Source organism: Chionomys nivalis, chromosome 4, assembly GCF_950005125.1.
Source record: "Chionomys nivalis chromosome 4, mChiNiv1.1, whole genome shotgun sequence".
NCBI classification, from domain to species: Eukaryota; Metazoa; Chordata; class Mammalia; order Rodentia; family Cricetidae; genus Chionomys; species Chionomys nivalis.
Genome location: NC_080089.1, coordinates 20,614,877 through 20,629,687, shown reverse-complemented (window position 1 = coordinate 20,629,687; position 14,811 = coordinate 20,614,877). Strand labels below are relative to the sequence as shown.

General features: G+C 51.0%; 1 protein-coding gene across 1 annotated transcript; it reads left to right on the top strand.

The window, feature by feature from the left end:
* Positions 1 to 217: 217 nt before the first annotated feature.
* On the top strand, positions 218 to 12,604 carry Cdc37 (cell division cycle 37, HSP90 cochaperone). Its single transcript, XM_057767490.1, has 7 exons — positions 218 to 420; positions 6,767 to 7,045; positions 7,453 to 7,561; positions 7,644 to 7,882; positions 9,188 to 9,370; positions 9,462 to 9,533; positions 12,031 to 12,604. Exons 1-7 carry the CDS (start codon positions 319 to 321, stop codon positions 12,184 to 12,186), a joined length of 1,140 nt encoding a protein of 379 aa, XP_057623473.1. The 5' UTR covers positions 218 to 318; the 3' UTR covers positions 12,187 to 12,604.
* The last annotated feature ends 2,207 nt before the right edge of the window (positions 12,605 to 14,811 follow it).

Sequence of the window (14,811 nt, the reverse complement as noted above, 5' to 3'; positions counted from 1 at the left end):
CACCAAACCCTAGGCAACTACCTTTTTTTTTGTTGTTCCCAAGTGAGCTCAGTTGGGTTTCGGCGGGAACTCCCATAAGGCCTCACCACGTGAGCCTGGCCCTTTAAGAATCACCGCTGGTTGTCAGTGCCGCCGACTCCCGTTGCTAAGGACATGACGTCAGCCGCGGATGCTGGGGCGGGGCTGTCATGCGCAGTGTTCTGGGCCGGAAGCGGAAGGGGCGGGGCTCCGCGAGCGGACTCTCTATCCCTTGTGGGTCCCTGTTCAGCGCCCGGCCGTGTGTAGAGCCGGGAGCCAATCCGGGCCTCCGAGGCGAAGATGGTGGACTACAGCGTTTGGGATCACATCGAGGTGTCGGACGATGAGGACGAGACGCACCCCAACATCGACACGGCCAGCCTCTTCCGCTGGCGGCACCAGGTGGGGCTGTGCGCGCGCTTCCCCTTCCCCCCACTCCCGGGACCCCCGCTCTAGAGTTCTGACCTCTTACCCTGGCCGCCTTGCCCTGGCTAGGGTGTGGGGAACCTCAATTATTGACATCTGGAGCCTCTTGTTCCACAATCTGGTGCCTCTCTGTCTCTCTCTCTCTGTCTCTCTCTTTCTTTCTTAATTTGAAACAGGATCTCACTATAGCCTTGCCTGGCCTGGAACTTGCTATGTAGATCAGGCTGACCATTAACTCACAGAGATCCGCCTGCCTCTGCCTCCCCAGTGCTGGAATTAAAGACGTGCACTATCGTGTGGGGTTGTGACTACAGGAATATACCTACCACCCGCCTCTGCTGTTTCTCTTAGTTTATTTGTTAGCTTACTTACTGTGTGTGTCTCGCATGCAATTGGCAGAAGGCAGGCCTCGCCTTTCACCACGTTGAAATGGCATGGAACTCAGGTCACCTCATTTTTGCCACAAGCGCCCATGCTGCCCCATCTTACCAGCTCTTAATACTTTCTTTCTTTCTTTTTTTTTTTTTTTTTTAGTTTTTCGAGACAGGGTTTCTCTGTAGCTTTGGTTCCCGTCCTGGCACTAGCTCTTGTAGACCAGGCTGGCCTCGAACTCACAGAGATCCGCCTGCCTCTGCCTCCCGAGTGCTGGGATTAAAGGCGTGCTCCACCAGCGCTGACTCTTGTGTGTAGTGGTCCCCATCAACCTGTGTGGAACTTTCTCAGAGTCCAGACCTCAAGTTCTTATCCTAGCCATGCATCCACTCTGACTGCACATCTTCCTTCCGCCTCTCCTCACCCCCTAGAATAAATGCACAACACTTTTGATTTGATTGTGGCATCTACTTCCCACGATCTTAAGCATGAATTTTTATTAAGGCCCAGAGACACCCTCGACACCCCCCCAGACTGAATGAGGTTGCATCCTACCCTTAATCTCCTGATCTTAGCTTTCAGCTGGGGTTCCACTACCCAGGACCCCTTTCCCTGGAGTATAGAGCAGAGCCTCACTAGGGACTTCGATCCCTTGTCTTCATTTGACTTCCAGCTCCACTGCTGCCCACCATCCAATTCCAGTGCTCGTCCTTACTCTCACCTCCTGTAGACTCTTATTTCCCATTGTTCCAGGAAATCCCACCCACTCAACTTCCGGCCAGATCCTCTGCGCTTTTATAGTAACTAGACCCCCATCATGTCCACCCTGGCTTCTGTATGAACTTTGGTCATCACTGAAAACTCATCAAACTGAGAGCTGGGCAGCACTCAGGGAACAGTGAGGCCTGTGAGTTCGAGGCTAGCCCAATCTACAAAGTGAGTTCCAGATCAGCCAGGGCTACACAGAGAAACCCATCTCAAAAAACAAACAACAAAAAAGAAAAAAAAAGATAGAAAGAAATTCATCAAACTCAGAATCCCAAACCCATCCTGTCCCCTCCAGCCTCACTGGCTTCTTTCCAGGGTTCAGATCATCCAACTTAACTGGGGACCTCCTGTGCCTTATACCAGTGCCACTTTACTGCCGAGCATGGTGGCACACACCTGTAAATACGGGTCTTGGGAGATGGAGGTAGGAGGATGGCAAATTCTAGGCTAGCCTGGACTACATGAGACACTGTCTCTAAAGCCAAATAGGCTGACACTCAGTTGTGTACCATTGCCTTGCTCTCTGCCCCAGGACTGCTTAAAAGCTTGCCATGGTAGGACAGGCCTATAGCCCAGCTGGGGAGATGGAAGCAGGATGATCAGAAGTTCAAAGCCTTCAGCCACATAGTGAGTTTGAGGCTGACGTGGGCTACATGGAATCCTGTCAGTAACCAAGCAAATAAAATAAGATTATAAACATTTTCTTTTTTAAAAAAAATATTTATTATGTATACAGTATTCTGTCTGTGTGTATGCCTGCAGGCCAGAAGAGGGCACCAGACCCCATTACAGATGGTTGTGAGCCACCATGTGGTTGCTGGGAATTGAACTCAGGACCTTTGGAAGAGTAGGCAATGCTCTTAACCTCTGAGCCATCTCTCCAGCCCCTAAACATTTTCTTAAAATTCTGTCCAGAACAGATTCCCCCAGATTCAGACCTTAGAATCCCAAGTGTGTTTGAGCCATGTTTTCCACTCCTCTCCTTTCTGCCCAGCATTGCCCAGGACAGTGGTGTACTGCCGAGACCTAAGGGTGGTCTGAGATGTGGTTTAGTGACAGCACTTGCCAAACATGCAGGAGGTCCTGGATCCCATCCCTAGCACACCATAAAGAGATGATCTAACCTACCCTCCCAAATCAAAGCATCTATGTCTACGTACCTGTGTGTGTTATACTCTGTATTTTGGTTTTTGTTTTGTTTTTTCGAGACGGGGTTTCTCTGTAACTTTGGAGCCTGTCCTGGAACTAGCTCTTGTAGACCAGGCTGGCCTCGAACTCACAGAGATCCACCTGCCTCTGCCTCCCGAGTGCTGGGATTAAAGGCGTGCGCCGCCACCACCCGGCAGTATACTCTGTGTTTATATTACATTTTATTCATTTGTGTATATGCATGTCTGTAAATGTACATGTGTATGCCATGATACAGAGATCAGAGGATAACTTCTTCCATATGGGTTCTGGGGATCAAACGCAGGTCTTCAGGCTTGGAGGCAGGCCTTTACCTACTGTGTCCTCTCATTGGCTCCTTAGCTTGTTATTCTCTCAAGCTGGGGGCAGGTCCTTTCCAGTTGGGACTTTTGCACTCCACCTTCCTGAGGGTAGCTCCTGATTGTTTATCTAGAACCTCTTAGAAGGTCCTTTCCCATCTTCCCCAAATTTTTCCACCCCACGTGCACATGTATCCAGTTTCCAGGCAGGCCGCTAGTGCATGGTACCGGGTGCCAGCACGGCATCCATGCTCTCGTAGCATTGTGTGAGGAAGCCCTGAAGACCCCCTTGGGAGCACCTATTTCTGATGTATGAGGAGGTTCATTTTCCTACAACGTGGAAAATAGTTGGGGGCTGCTGGGTAGGAGGGAGGCCTCTTTTGACTAGTCCAGAGCCTGTTTCCTGTCTTACTACTGTGACTGTAATCCCCAGGAGAGAAGTGGGGTCTTCTGCCCCTGCACATGGGAGAGGACAGACAGGCTCTTCCCGCATCCATCTGTGATGGGGCTGGATTCGTAAGCTCTGAGCAGAGGCCCAACAGGTTGTGTTTCCAGTCTGTGGTCCTGATGTGCTGTGTCTTGCAGGCTCTGCTCGACTGCTCAGTGCCTCGGTCTGAGAATGTGGGTAGGATTTGTGTGACCCAGAGGGTTGGTGTAAGTTTCCTAGTATTTAGCAAGGTTTCCCTTGGGTTAGTATTTCCTGTCGTTGTTGTTGAGGTGTGTCTTGTGGAGTAATAGTTTCTGTCATCACTGTTTAGGTCTGTCTTGTGGTTTCCAAACATATTCGAAGCCAGACATGATAGGTGTGTGGCTGTCATTCAAAGCTGTCTGTAGCAAATGGAGGCCAGCCTGGGCTACATGAGCCCTTGTCTAAAACTGAACAGTAAGGGCACTGGCCAGCAAGCTCCTCCGACCTCCACACTCCACACACTGTGACACACATCTGTTCCTGTCACTATACACGGTGAACTAAAAAGTGAAATTTAAAAAATCCCAACTTGGTCCAGTGGTGTAGGCCTATTTTTCCAGCTATTGGGGAAACTGGGGCAGGAGATCACAAATTCAAGGCCATCCTCAACAATGTAGAGTGAGGTCAGGGCCAGCCACAGCTATGTAAGGAGACAACCATGCCAGACTATGAAATACAAAAAGGCCGTGTGCAGCGCGGTAGCGAGGCGCTGGGTGTAGCCCCTGGTAGAGCTACCAGATGTGGAGGTGTGGGGGTTTGAGAAAGGGACAAGTGAGTTCCCAGCCCCACTTCCTAGGCTCTGTGACCAGACATGTGCCATGTGGCGTTCCTTCTGGCTCCTTCCAGTGAGCGTTATGGTGTCAAAACTCAGAGACCCTCAGTGTCTCTTCTGTAAGGGACACTCTCACCACCCTGAGTTGTGCCTGGGTCAGCCTGCTGCCGTCCTTGCCATGTGGAAGGTGTAAGCCTGGTTGGGCAGGTGACAGCGATTACCATCTCACACACACACACACACCACTTTTTTTTTAGCTTCAGCCTCCCTGGCAGCTACTCAGAGGACACTAGGGAGAATGGTGGCTACCCTCCAGAATGCCAGCAGCCTGGCAGCTTCCTGCCGCTGTCAGGCTAGTGAGGCGCTTACCTTAGAGCCCTAGGAGAACGTGACACAGGCCAGGGCTACTACAGAAGGGGACTTTGTTGTCGTGTGTGAGCGAGAGTGTGGGTTCACATGCAGAGGACAGAGGAAGATGTCGGGGTCTTGCCCCATCACTCTCTGCCTTATTTCCTCAAGACAGGGTCTCTCACTAAACCTGGAGCCGGGCTGGGGCCAACAAGTCCCAGCCATCCTCCTGTCTTTGCTCCCTACAGTGCTGAGGTTACAGCAGCACAATTTTTTCTTGAATGCTGGGGACCTGAACTCGGCCTCATCCTTACACAGTGTTCTTCCCTGGGAACTGTCTCCCTACTAAAGCATCCTCACTGTCGCTGTCTCCTGTATCGTCTCCAGCTTCCTGTGGAGATCCGCCTGCCTCCATCTGCCCATTGCTGGAATTAAAGGCATTTGCTGCCATACCTGGCCTTAACTTTTATTTCAAGACAGGTGTTCCTGAGTTGCTTAGGCTGGCTTGGTAGGTACTCAGTCTTCTACTTCAACCTTCCTGAGGGCTTGGTCCCCGGAGTACTCCATGATGGCCACTTGGGTTTTTCTTTGGTTTTGTTTATGGTGCTGGTGCAGTCCAAGATGCCGTTTTTTTTTTTTTTTTTTTTTTTGAGATTTATTTATTTTGTTTACAGTCTTCTGTCTGCATGTGTGCCTACAGGCCAGAAGAGGGCACCAAATTTCATTACAGATGGTTGTGAGCCACCATGTGGTTGCTGGGAATTAAACTCAGGACCTCTAGAACAATCAGTGCTCTTAACCTCTGAGCCATCTCTCCAGCCCCCAAGATGTCTTTTTAAAAAGATTTGCTTACTTGTTATATATACAGTGCTCTGCCTGCTTGAATGCCAGAAGAGGGCATCAAGTCTCATTATAGAGGGTTGTGAGCTGCCGTGTGGTTGCTGGGAATCTGGGAATTGAACTCAGGACCTCTGGAAGAGCAGCCAGTACTCCTAACCCTCTGAGCCATCTCTCCAGCCCCCCGAGATGTCTTAAGATGGTAAGCAGGGCTAACAACAAAGCAAGATGGCTCAGTGGGTGAAGGCACTTGCTACCACGCCTGACAACCTGAGTTCGATCCCTGGCACCCACACGGTGGAACCCTTCCATTTTCTCTTTGTGTGAGCACGCGCACACACACAAATAAATAAATTGGTTAAAGCTATTTTTTCTTTTTTTTTTTTTTTTTTTTTTTGGTTTTTCGAGACAGGGTTTCTCTGTGGCTTTGGAGCCTGTCCTGGAACTAGCTCTTTTTTTTTGTTTTTTTTTTTTTTTTTTTGGTTTTTTGAGACAGGGTTTCTCTGTGGTTTTGGAGCCTGTCCTGGAACTAGCTCTTGTAGACCAGGCTGGTCTCGAACTCACAGAGATCCGCCTGCCTCTGCCTCCCAAGTGCTGGGATTAAAGGCGTGCGCCACCATCGCCCGGCTGGAACTAGCTCTTGTAGACCAGGCTGGTCTCGAACTCACAGAGATTCACCTGCCTCTGCCTCCCAAGTGCTGGGATTAAAGGCGTGCGCCACCACCGCCCGGCAAAGCTATTTTTTCAAATTAAAATGCTGAGCAAGGCCTCTACTGCTGAGTTACTCCCCCCTCATGACCAGTCCCTGCTGCTCTACCTTGCACCTGCACTGGAGAGGCACAGGATTAGGAGTTTATATTCATTCTCAACTATGTAGAGAAGTTGATGCTGATGAGACGAAAAACTAAAAATGTGGCATCAGGGCACCAGGCTGGAAGTTGGGAGGCCGCCAGGGCTTAGACTTTGGTTATACATATCCTGGGGTTGTATTCCAGTGCAGAGACTGGAACCCCAGGACTGGACAGGGGTCAGGGGATAAAGTCGTTCTTTTGTTTGTTTTCTATCTTTCTCTCATTTTGGTTTGTTTGTTTATTTTGAAGCAGGGGTTTTCTCTGTGTAACTTAGGCTGTCCTGGAACTCTCTTTGTAGAACTCAGAAATCCACCTGCTTCTGCCTCCCAAGTGCTGGGACTAAAGGTGACTGCCACCATGCCTGGCTCCCAAAGTTGTTCTTTCTAAGTGACCAACTGCTGCCTGTCCCTGCCTGCAGGCCCGAGTGGAGCGCATGGAGCAGTTTCAGAAGGAGAAGGAGGAACTGGACCGGGGCTGCCGTGAATGCAAACGCAAGGTAGCTGAGTGCCAGCGCAAACTGAAGGAGCTGGAAGTGGCGGAAGGCAGTGGCCAGGTGGAGCTTGAGCGTCTGCGAGCTGAGGCACAGCAGCTGCGCAAGGAGGAACGAAGCTGGGAGCAGAAGCTGGAGGACATGCGCAAGAAGGAGAAGAGCATGCCCTGGAACGTGGACACCCTCAGCAAAGATGGCTTCAGCAAGGTGGGACACGGGCGAGAGCACTGCGGAGTGTAGTCAGACGTGGGTTGAGCGTGGTTTGATGGTGGAGGCTAGCTAGAACTATCTGAACTGTGAAGGCCCCCGGTTTCCCCCCCAGTTCCCCCCCATCTTCCCATCCCTGTAAATTAGGAGAAGAATTCTGACAGTGAGAGTCAGGCAAAGCCACAAGGGGGACAGGTTGAGCTTGGGGTTGGCTGGTGGAGCCCAGTGAAGCCCACCCATACCCTCTGATCTGCCCGAAGGCCCGCGGCCACACCTCTGCCACCTTGATGCACTTAGCGACACCACCGCCTCCGATGTGGACAGGATGGGCGCGGCGGCCACGGCCCCCGCACCCCGGGCGCACCCCTGCCTTGCCCCAGCCCACTTGCCCTCTCGCCCTATCACAGAGCATGGTCAATACCAAGCCTGAGAAGGCAGAGGAGGACTCAGAGGAGGCGAGAGAGCAGAAGCACAAGACCTTCGTTGAGAAGTACGAGAAACAAATCAAACATTTTGGTAAGTTCCTGTGCAGGGTTCCAGCTGGGAGTCAAGACCACAGAAGGGCTTCCAGTGACTTCTGCAACATCCTTCCCCACAGGCATGCTCCACCGCTGGGATGACAGCCAGAAGTACCTGTCGGACAACGTCCACCTGGTGTGCGAGGAGACCGCCAACTACCTGGTGATCTGGTGCATTGACCTGGAAGTGGAGGAGAAGTGTGCGCTGATGGAGCAGGTGGCTCACCAGACCATGGTGATGCAGTTCATCCTGGAGTTAGCCAAGAGCCTGAAGGTCGACCCCCGCGCCTGCTTCCGGCAGTTTTTCACCAAGATCAAGGTATGGGCTCCCGTACTACCAGGTGTCCACACTGACTAGGGACCTGGGGTCGGATCTTTTATCAGAAGGGCTCAGGGTGGTGTGGGAACACAGTGACTGAATATGGTCATCGTATTCATTTCTTTTTCTTTTCTTTCCTTTTGGTTTTCCAAGACAGGGTTTCTCTGTAGCTTTGGAGCCTGTCCTGGAACTAGAACTTGTAGACCAGGCTGGCCTCAAACTCACAGAGATCCGCCTGCCTTTGCCTCCTGAGTACTGGGAGTAAAGGCGTGTACCTCCACAGCCTGGCTTTCATCTGGCCCTTTTTTAATTTTTAAGATTGTGTATGATATATATGTACATGTGTGTGGTGTATATGTATGTGTGTAAACATGTCTGTGTGGTATGTATCTATGATGTGTGTGGACCCATGTGATAGGAGGACAGCTTTGTGTGAGTTGATTCTCTCCTTCCACCTTTATGTGGGTTCCCGTGCTCAAACACGCTGTTGGTCTTGCATGGCAAATATTCTCACCCACTGAACCTTACCTTGCTGACCCTGTTTAAAGATTTGTTCTTTTTTTTTTTTTTTTTTTTTTTTTGGTTTTTCGAGACAGAGTTTCTCTGTGGTTTTGGAGCCTGTCCTGGAACTAGCTCTGTAGACCAGGCTGGTCTCTAAAGATTTGTTCTTATATTTATTCCTTTATTTCTTTTTTTGGTTTTTTGAGACAGGGTTTCTCTGTAGCTTTGGAGCCTGTCCTGGAACTAGCTCTTGTAGACCAGGCTGGCCTTGAACTCACAGAGATCCCCCTGCCTCTGCCTCCTGAGTGCTGGGATTAAAGGCGTGCGCCACCATCGCCAAAGTATTCCTTTATTTCTTGTTGACGGTGCATGCAGGGGTCTCCAGAAGGTAGAAAAGGGTCTTGGATCCCTGGAGCTGTAATCACTCGTGTTCCTAAGCTGTCATGTGGGTGCTGGGAACTGAACATGGTCCTCTGAAAGCTTTGGGGCTCCTGAGAGCAGGGCAGGGTAGAATAATCCAGAACTGTGGTGCCTGTAAGACCTTGCTGGAGGACACCTGTGGGTGTGGTACTAGGCCTGCGCTGTTTGGCTGGCCAGGCAGCTGGCCATCAGTAGATGGACCACAAGGTATAGTAGGAAGGGGCTCTCAGTACAGGAGAGCAAGGCAAAGCCTTGAGGTGCCCATGGGGAGTTCAGGAAAGGCCTCAGGGAGCCACAGAAGGCTTCCAAGAGCTGCAGACAGGCCTCGCCCCCAAACACCTGGGTGTCAGCTGTCCAGTGAATAGCACCCACCTGTTTCCACAGACCGCCGACCACCAGTACATGGAGGGCTTCAAGTATGAACTGGAGGCCTTTAAGGAGCGTGTTCGGGGCCGCGCCAAGCTGCGTATAGAGAAGGCCATGAAGGAATATGAGGAGGAGGAGCGCAAGAAGAGGCTGGGCCCTGGTGGCCTGGACCCCGTGGAGGTCTACGAGTCCCTGCCCGAGGTGCGACTCTCCAGGACTCGGGAGGAGGGAAGTGATCTGTGAGCATTTCCATCCCCTTCCCCATACCTCACTCTGCCCCTCTGTACCCCAGGAGCTGCAGAAATGCTTTGATGTGAAGGACGTGCAGATGCTGCAAGACGCCATCAGCAAGATGGATCCTACTGTGAGTTCCCATGAGTGGTCCTGAAGGCTGCTTGTGTTCTAGACCTGGTCCCCAAGACTCTGCAGAAGATGGAGAGGAGTAACCCTCTTGGCTGGGTTGAGGGGTGCAAACCTGTCATCTCAAGAGGCTAAGAGCAGGGTTATAAGTTCAAAGCCAAGATGAGCCCGAGCAGCTCAGTGGAACCTTATCTCAGGTGACAGTAGAAGGTGGGGTGTAGCTCGGGTAGAGGCCTTGCCTCCTACATCTGGGGCTCAGGGTAGTGTCCCTCCTGGGCTGCTCTTAAGACAGGAGAGGCCCCACACTCCTGACAGAGGCACGATTTGTTGAGTACCTGCTGTACACTCGTCAGTAGTGAATGTTGAGCTTTTTTCTTTTATTCTTCCTTTTCAGTGACTCTTGATAATGTAATCCAATGCTTCCTACACACTCAGTTTGCTTTTGAGCCACACCCCAGCCCCTCACTGGGGGATTCTAGGCAGGGGCTCTGCCACTGAGCCACACCCTCAGCTCCTCACTGGGGGACTCTAGGCAGGGGCTCTGCCACTGAGCCAGACATCCAAATCAGGTTTGAATTTTAACAACTTGGTTTGTTGCCAATTCTGTCAGCTGGCTTCTAATTTAGCTACCTTAGTTTTCTTATCTGTGGAAACATTCTATACACAGGACCAGTACTAGGGACTCTAGAATTCCCATGGGAATGCATATGTAGAACAGAGTTTGCAAGCTGCAGTGGAAGACTTTCCAGTTACGTTTGTAGAGCAAATGTAATTGAAAGACTGCCCCACGCAGCCCCCATGCTTCTTTGTGCTACAACCTCAGAGTCACTATGACCAACAAACCCCAGAGTCACTATGACAGAATCAAAACTATTTACTCTGGGGCCCAGTGGTGGTGGTCACACCTTTAATCCCAGCATTTGGGAAGCAGAGGTAAGCAGGTCTCTGAGTTTGAGGCCAGCCTGGTCTGCAGAGCGTATTCCAAGATAGTCAGATACAGAGAAACCCTGTCTCAAAAAAAACAAACAAGAAAAGTTTGGTGGCCAGGACTGGGGCTACAGTTCAGTTGCAGAACACTTGTCTGGCATGCAGGATGCCCTGGGTTCTGTCCAAAGCACTGCATAAAGCCAGTGGCAAGTACACACCTGCGGTCCCAGCACTCAGGATGAGGAATGAGGTCTGCTAACATACTGAGGCCTGGGATACATTAATGCCATTCACTGAAACCAAAAGAGAAGGAGTATAGAGATGGTTTGGTTGTTAAAAGCTCTGACAGCCCTTCTAGAAGACCCAGATTCAATTCCTGGCACCCACATGGCAGTTCACAACAACCTGTAACTCCACTCCCAAGGTATCCTGTGCCCTCTTCCGGTCTCTGTGGACACCAGGCATGCAGCTGGTACACAGACAGAGATGTGAGCAAAACACCCATACATATAAAATGGTTTGAAAGATAAGCAGAGTTCATTAGGAAACAGGTGTTCTGCCACAGTCTTCAAGCTGCGGGAGGCTTGTGAGCTGAGACCAGTGTGGGTTCCATTCTGATTCCCTGCCTCAGCAAGCAAGTGAAGGCTACAAGGTACCCCAGCAGAAGAAGGTGCCTGCCCCCAAGCCTGATAGCCACATTCCATCCTTGGGACCTACGTGGTGGAGGAGAGAACTGGCTCCCACAGGTTCTCTCTACGTGGTGGAGGAGAGAACTGGCTCCCACAGGTTCTCTCTACGTGGTGGAGGAGAGAATTGACTCCCACAGGTTCTCTCTGGCCTCCATGTGCATGCACAGACAAACAAAGAAGTGTAAAAACTAATTTTTTGACAAACTGTGGCTCAGTGGTAGACACTTAGAAAGCTGCTGTACAGCCCTGGACTCTATGCCTAGCACCACAGATAAATGTCTGCTGAGACATGGTCCCATCTTGTCTGTTTCCAGCTTCTGGATCCTTTCTGTTTACAGCTGTGCTTCACAGCGAATGGGTTGCAGCATTGGTCAGCTTAGGGAGTGTGCACTTGAAATCTAGGCCAGGCTAGCCTCAAACTCCCAGATCTCCTGCCTCTGTTTTCTGAGGAAAAGGAAGCCTCCCTTGTTACTTTGGTGCTGAGATCTGATCTCTGGTCCTAATGATTTGAGGGAAAGCATTCTTAATTGCTGAGCCACCTACTCAGTAGCTACCCCTACTCCTTTTTGAGACAGGGTCTCGTGTAGCCCAAGCTGACCTCAGATATCTGTGTAGCTAGATGACCTTGATCTTCTGACCCTACTGCCTCCATTTCCTAAGTGCACACCACCATATCTGGTCTTTGGTGCTGGAATGGAATCCAGAGCCTCAGGAACACAGGTGATCTACCAGCTGAGCCGCAGTACCAGTCCTTTCTGTTGTTCCTCTAGCCAATTCTGGGTAGAGGTAGAGTAGGTGCTGAACCACCTTGGAAGGAGGTGCCTGAGACAGTGGGGCCGCCATGGTGCTGGCATAGCCTCACCTGCTTGTGCTTTATCTCCACAGGACGCCAAGTATCACATGCAACGTTGCATCGATTCTGGCCTCTGGGTCCCCAACTCCAAGTCTGGTGAGGCCAAGGAGGGGGAGGAGGCGGGCCCCGGGGACCCATTGCTGGAAGCCGTCCCCAAAGCGGGCAACGAGAAAGACATCAGTGCGTGACCTGCCCCAGCCACTGCCACTGGCCTGCAGGCCTCTGTGGGCCCTTCTCCAGAAAAGGAAACCTAGACACCATGTTCCTAGCTCCTGACTTCCTTCACTTCTGCTACCCCTCACATCCCAACCCTTGGCTTGCCCCATGTCCCCTCTCCTCCAGCCTGTCCCCAGCACTCATCAGACTTCCTGCTTCGGGTTGAGGGGCTCTACTGTCTGCAGCCCCTCCCCCCATCAGCATTATGCCAAAGTCCTGGGGGTCTGGGGAGGGGCAACAGTTGCCAGATTGGTCCACTGGGTTGGGTATACACATGTCCCTAGATGGGCAGGGTCTGTCCCTATGGATCTGTGATCACTGTTTTTCTTCTGTCTAGCTTTCTATCCTGCAACTGGCAACAATGTCTAATAAACAGTTCCAGGTGCTGGATGCCAATGGCTCAGTGCTGTTTGAGGCAGAGGGAAACTAGATGGGGAGGACCGGAGTCCTGACAGCCATGCTCTTGGCCCTCAGTGTCCCTCCACCTCCTTGTCTTTTTCAGCCTGTCCTTCCTCTTCTCCTCCCTCTTCCTCCCCTCTTCACCTAGCAAGCATTCCGTGGAGGCAAAAGGGCCCAAGTTTGAGGGCAGCCTGGGCTACATGAGAAATACGTAGCTTCTTATTCTAAATATTGATTTGTATGTTTCTGTGTGTGTGCATATGTGTGCTCATGAGAGTGTGTGCATGTATCTTTTTGAGATAGGTTTTCTATGTAACCTTGGCTGTCCTTGAACACACTATAGAGACCAGGCTGTCCTCAAACTCAAAGAGGTTCCACCTGCCTCTGCCTCTCAAATGGTGGGATCAAAAGCACAAGCCACGTCCGGCTTCAATTTTCATTTTTTACTTTATGTGTGTGAGTGTTGTGTGAGCACATGGAGAGTCTCCTGGAACTGCAGTTACAGGTGTCGGAGGCCCACCACATGGCTTCTTCCGGTGGAGCCAGTGTCCTCTGCAGCCCTGACCCTTGTCCGTGTCCACTGGAGAAGCAGTGTCAAGCATTTGGGAAGTGTTTCTGCTGTTGAAAAGAGCATAATGCGACTCAGACTGCAGTTCTACGGCAGGGCTTAGTTTAATGTGTGGTTTCCAGTCCAGCATTGTTAAAAAAGCAAAAAAAAAAAAAAAAAAAACTGTATGTACACCTATCATCCGACAGGTAGGAGTGTGAAACATAAGGGTCCTGAGTTCAAGACCAGGCTGGGCTGACCAGCGAGACCCTGTCTCAGTGGAAATTGAGCCTGGTTCAGGAAGCTCTGACTAACAGCCCCACGCTGCATAAACTGGGTGTGGCACACACCTGCAACCCCAGGACCCGAGGTGACTGGGAAGGTGGCTATTGGTGCCGAGGCCTGAGAGAACCCACTAGAAAATGCTGGATATGACCCTGTGCGTTTATGTCACCTTGGTGCTGTTGGGGACTGAGATGTGGCATGCTGGCTTCTAGTCTCACTTTAGATTTAGTGAGCGACTCTAAGGAAATAAAAAGCATGACAGAGCAGGGCATTCAGCATCTTCTGGACCCTACAAATACGCACAGCATGTCAGAGGAAGTCAATCAGGCCGGGCGGTGGTGGCGCACGCCTTTAATCACAGCACTCGGGAGGCAGAGGCAGGTGGATCTCTGTGAGTTCGAGGCCAGCCTGGTCTACAAGAGCTAGTTACGGGACAGGTTCCAAAGCTACAGAGAAACCCTGTCTCGAAAAACCAAAAAAAAAAAGTCAATCAGTAAGTTAATGTGAGCTGGTAAGAGGGCCCAGCCGCTGAAGGCACTTGCCACCAGGCTTACACAGTTTCACTTGCCAGGACTCACCTGGTAGGAGAGAACCAGCTCTGTAAGTTGTCCTCTGAGCTCCACACACATGCACATACTCCAGGAGAGCACATATTCCAGGAGATAGATGAACAAATGAATAAACCGGAAAAAAACGGTACAGTGAGCTGCTTCAGCTGACATCAGCAACAGGCATGACTTTCCAGATGTCTGACTCCTTCATCCTCCTTTCCAGGGTACATTGCACTCTGGGAGCTGCTTGACACTCAGAACCCAGTTCAGCACCAGGCAGTGGCACACACCTTAAATCCTAGCACTTGGGAGTCAACAGTTGGCAGATTTCTGAGTTTGAGGCAAGCCTGGTCTACATGATAAGTTCCAGGCTAGCCAGGGCTGCACAGTAAAACCCTATGTCAGGAAAAGAAAAAAATTCCAGAACATTTTAACTGGTTGAGACTCAGTGCCACCACATTCCAGTAATGTGCCAGAACCTCTCTGAGCCTGCCAACACCTAGTCGTCCAGATAGCCTCTCCAACCTGGGTACTGTCACATCCTGTGGTCTATAGGCAGCTTCAGCACTTAACACGCTCTCCTCCAGACAGCACTGGGCCTGGGCCACAGTAGGCTAGCAGCAAAGATTGGCCAAGCAGTGAAGGATGAATTAGCCTAAATGCTGTTGTCCTAGTGAATTTCCACCAGGGGGTAGCAGTGAGCCACACAGCTCTGCAGCCTCAGTGTTCAAACTCCAGTCACAGAGGATCCAAATGCATGTAGAGACATACATGCAGACAGCACATCCATATATATAAAATTAGAAGTAGAAAGG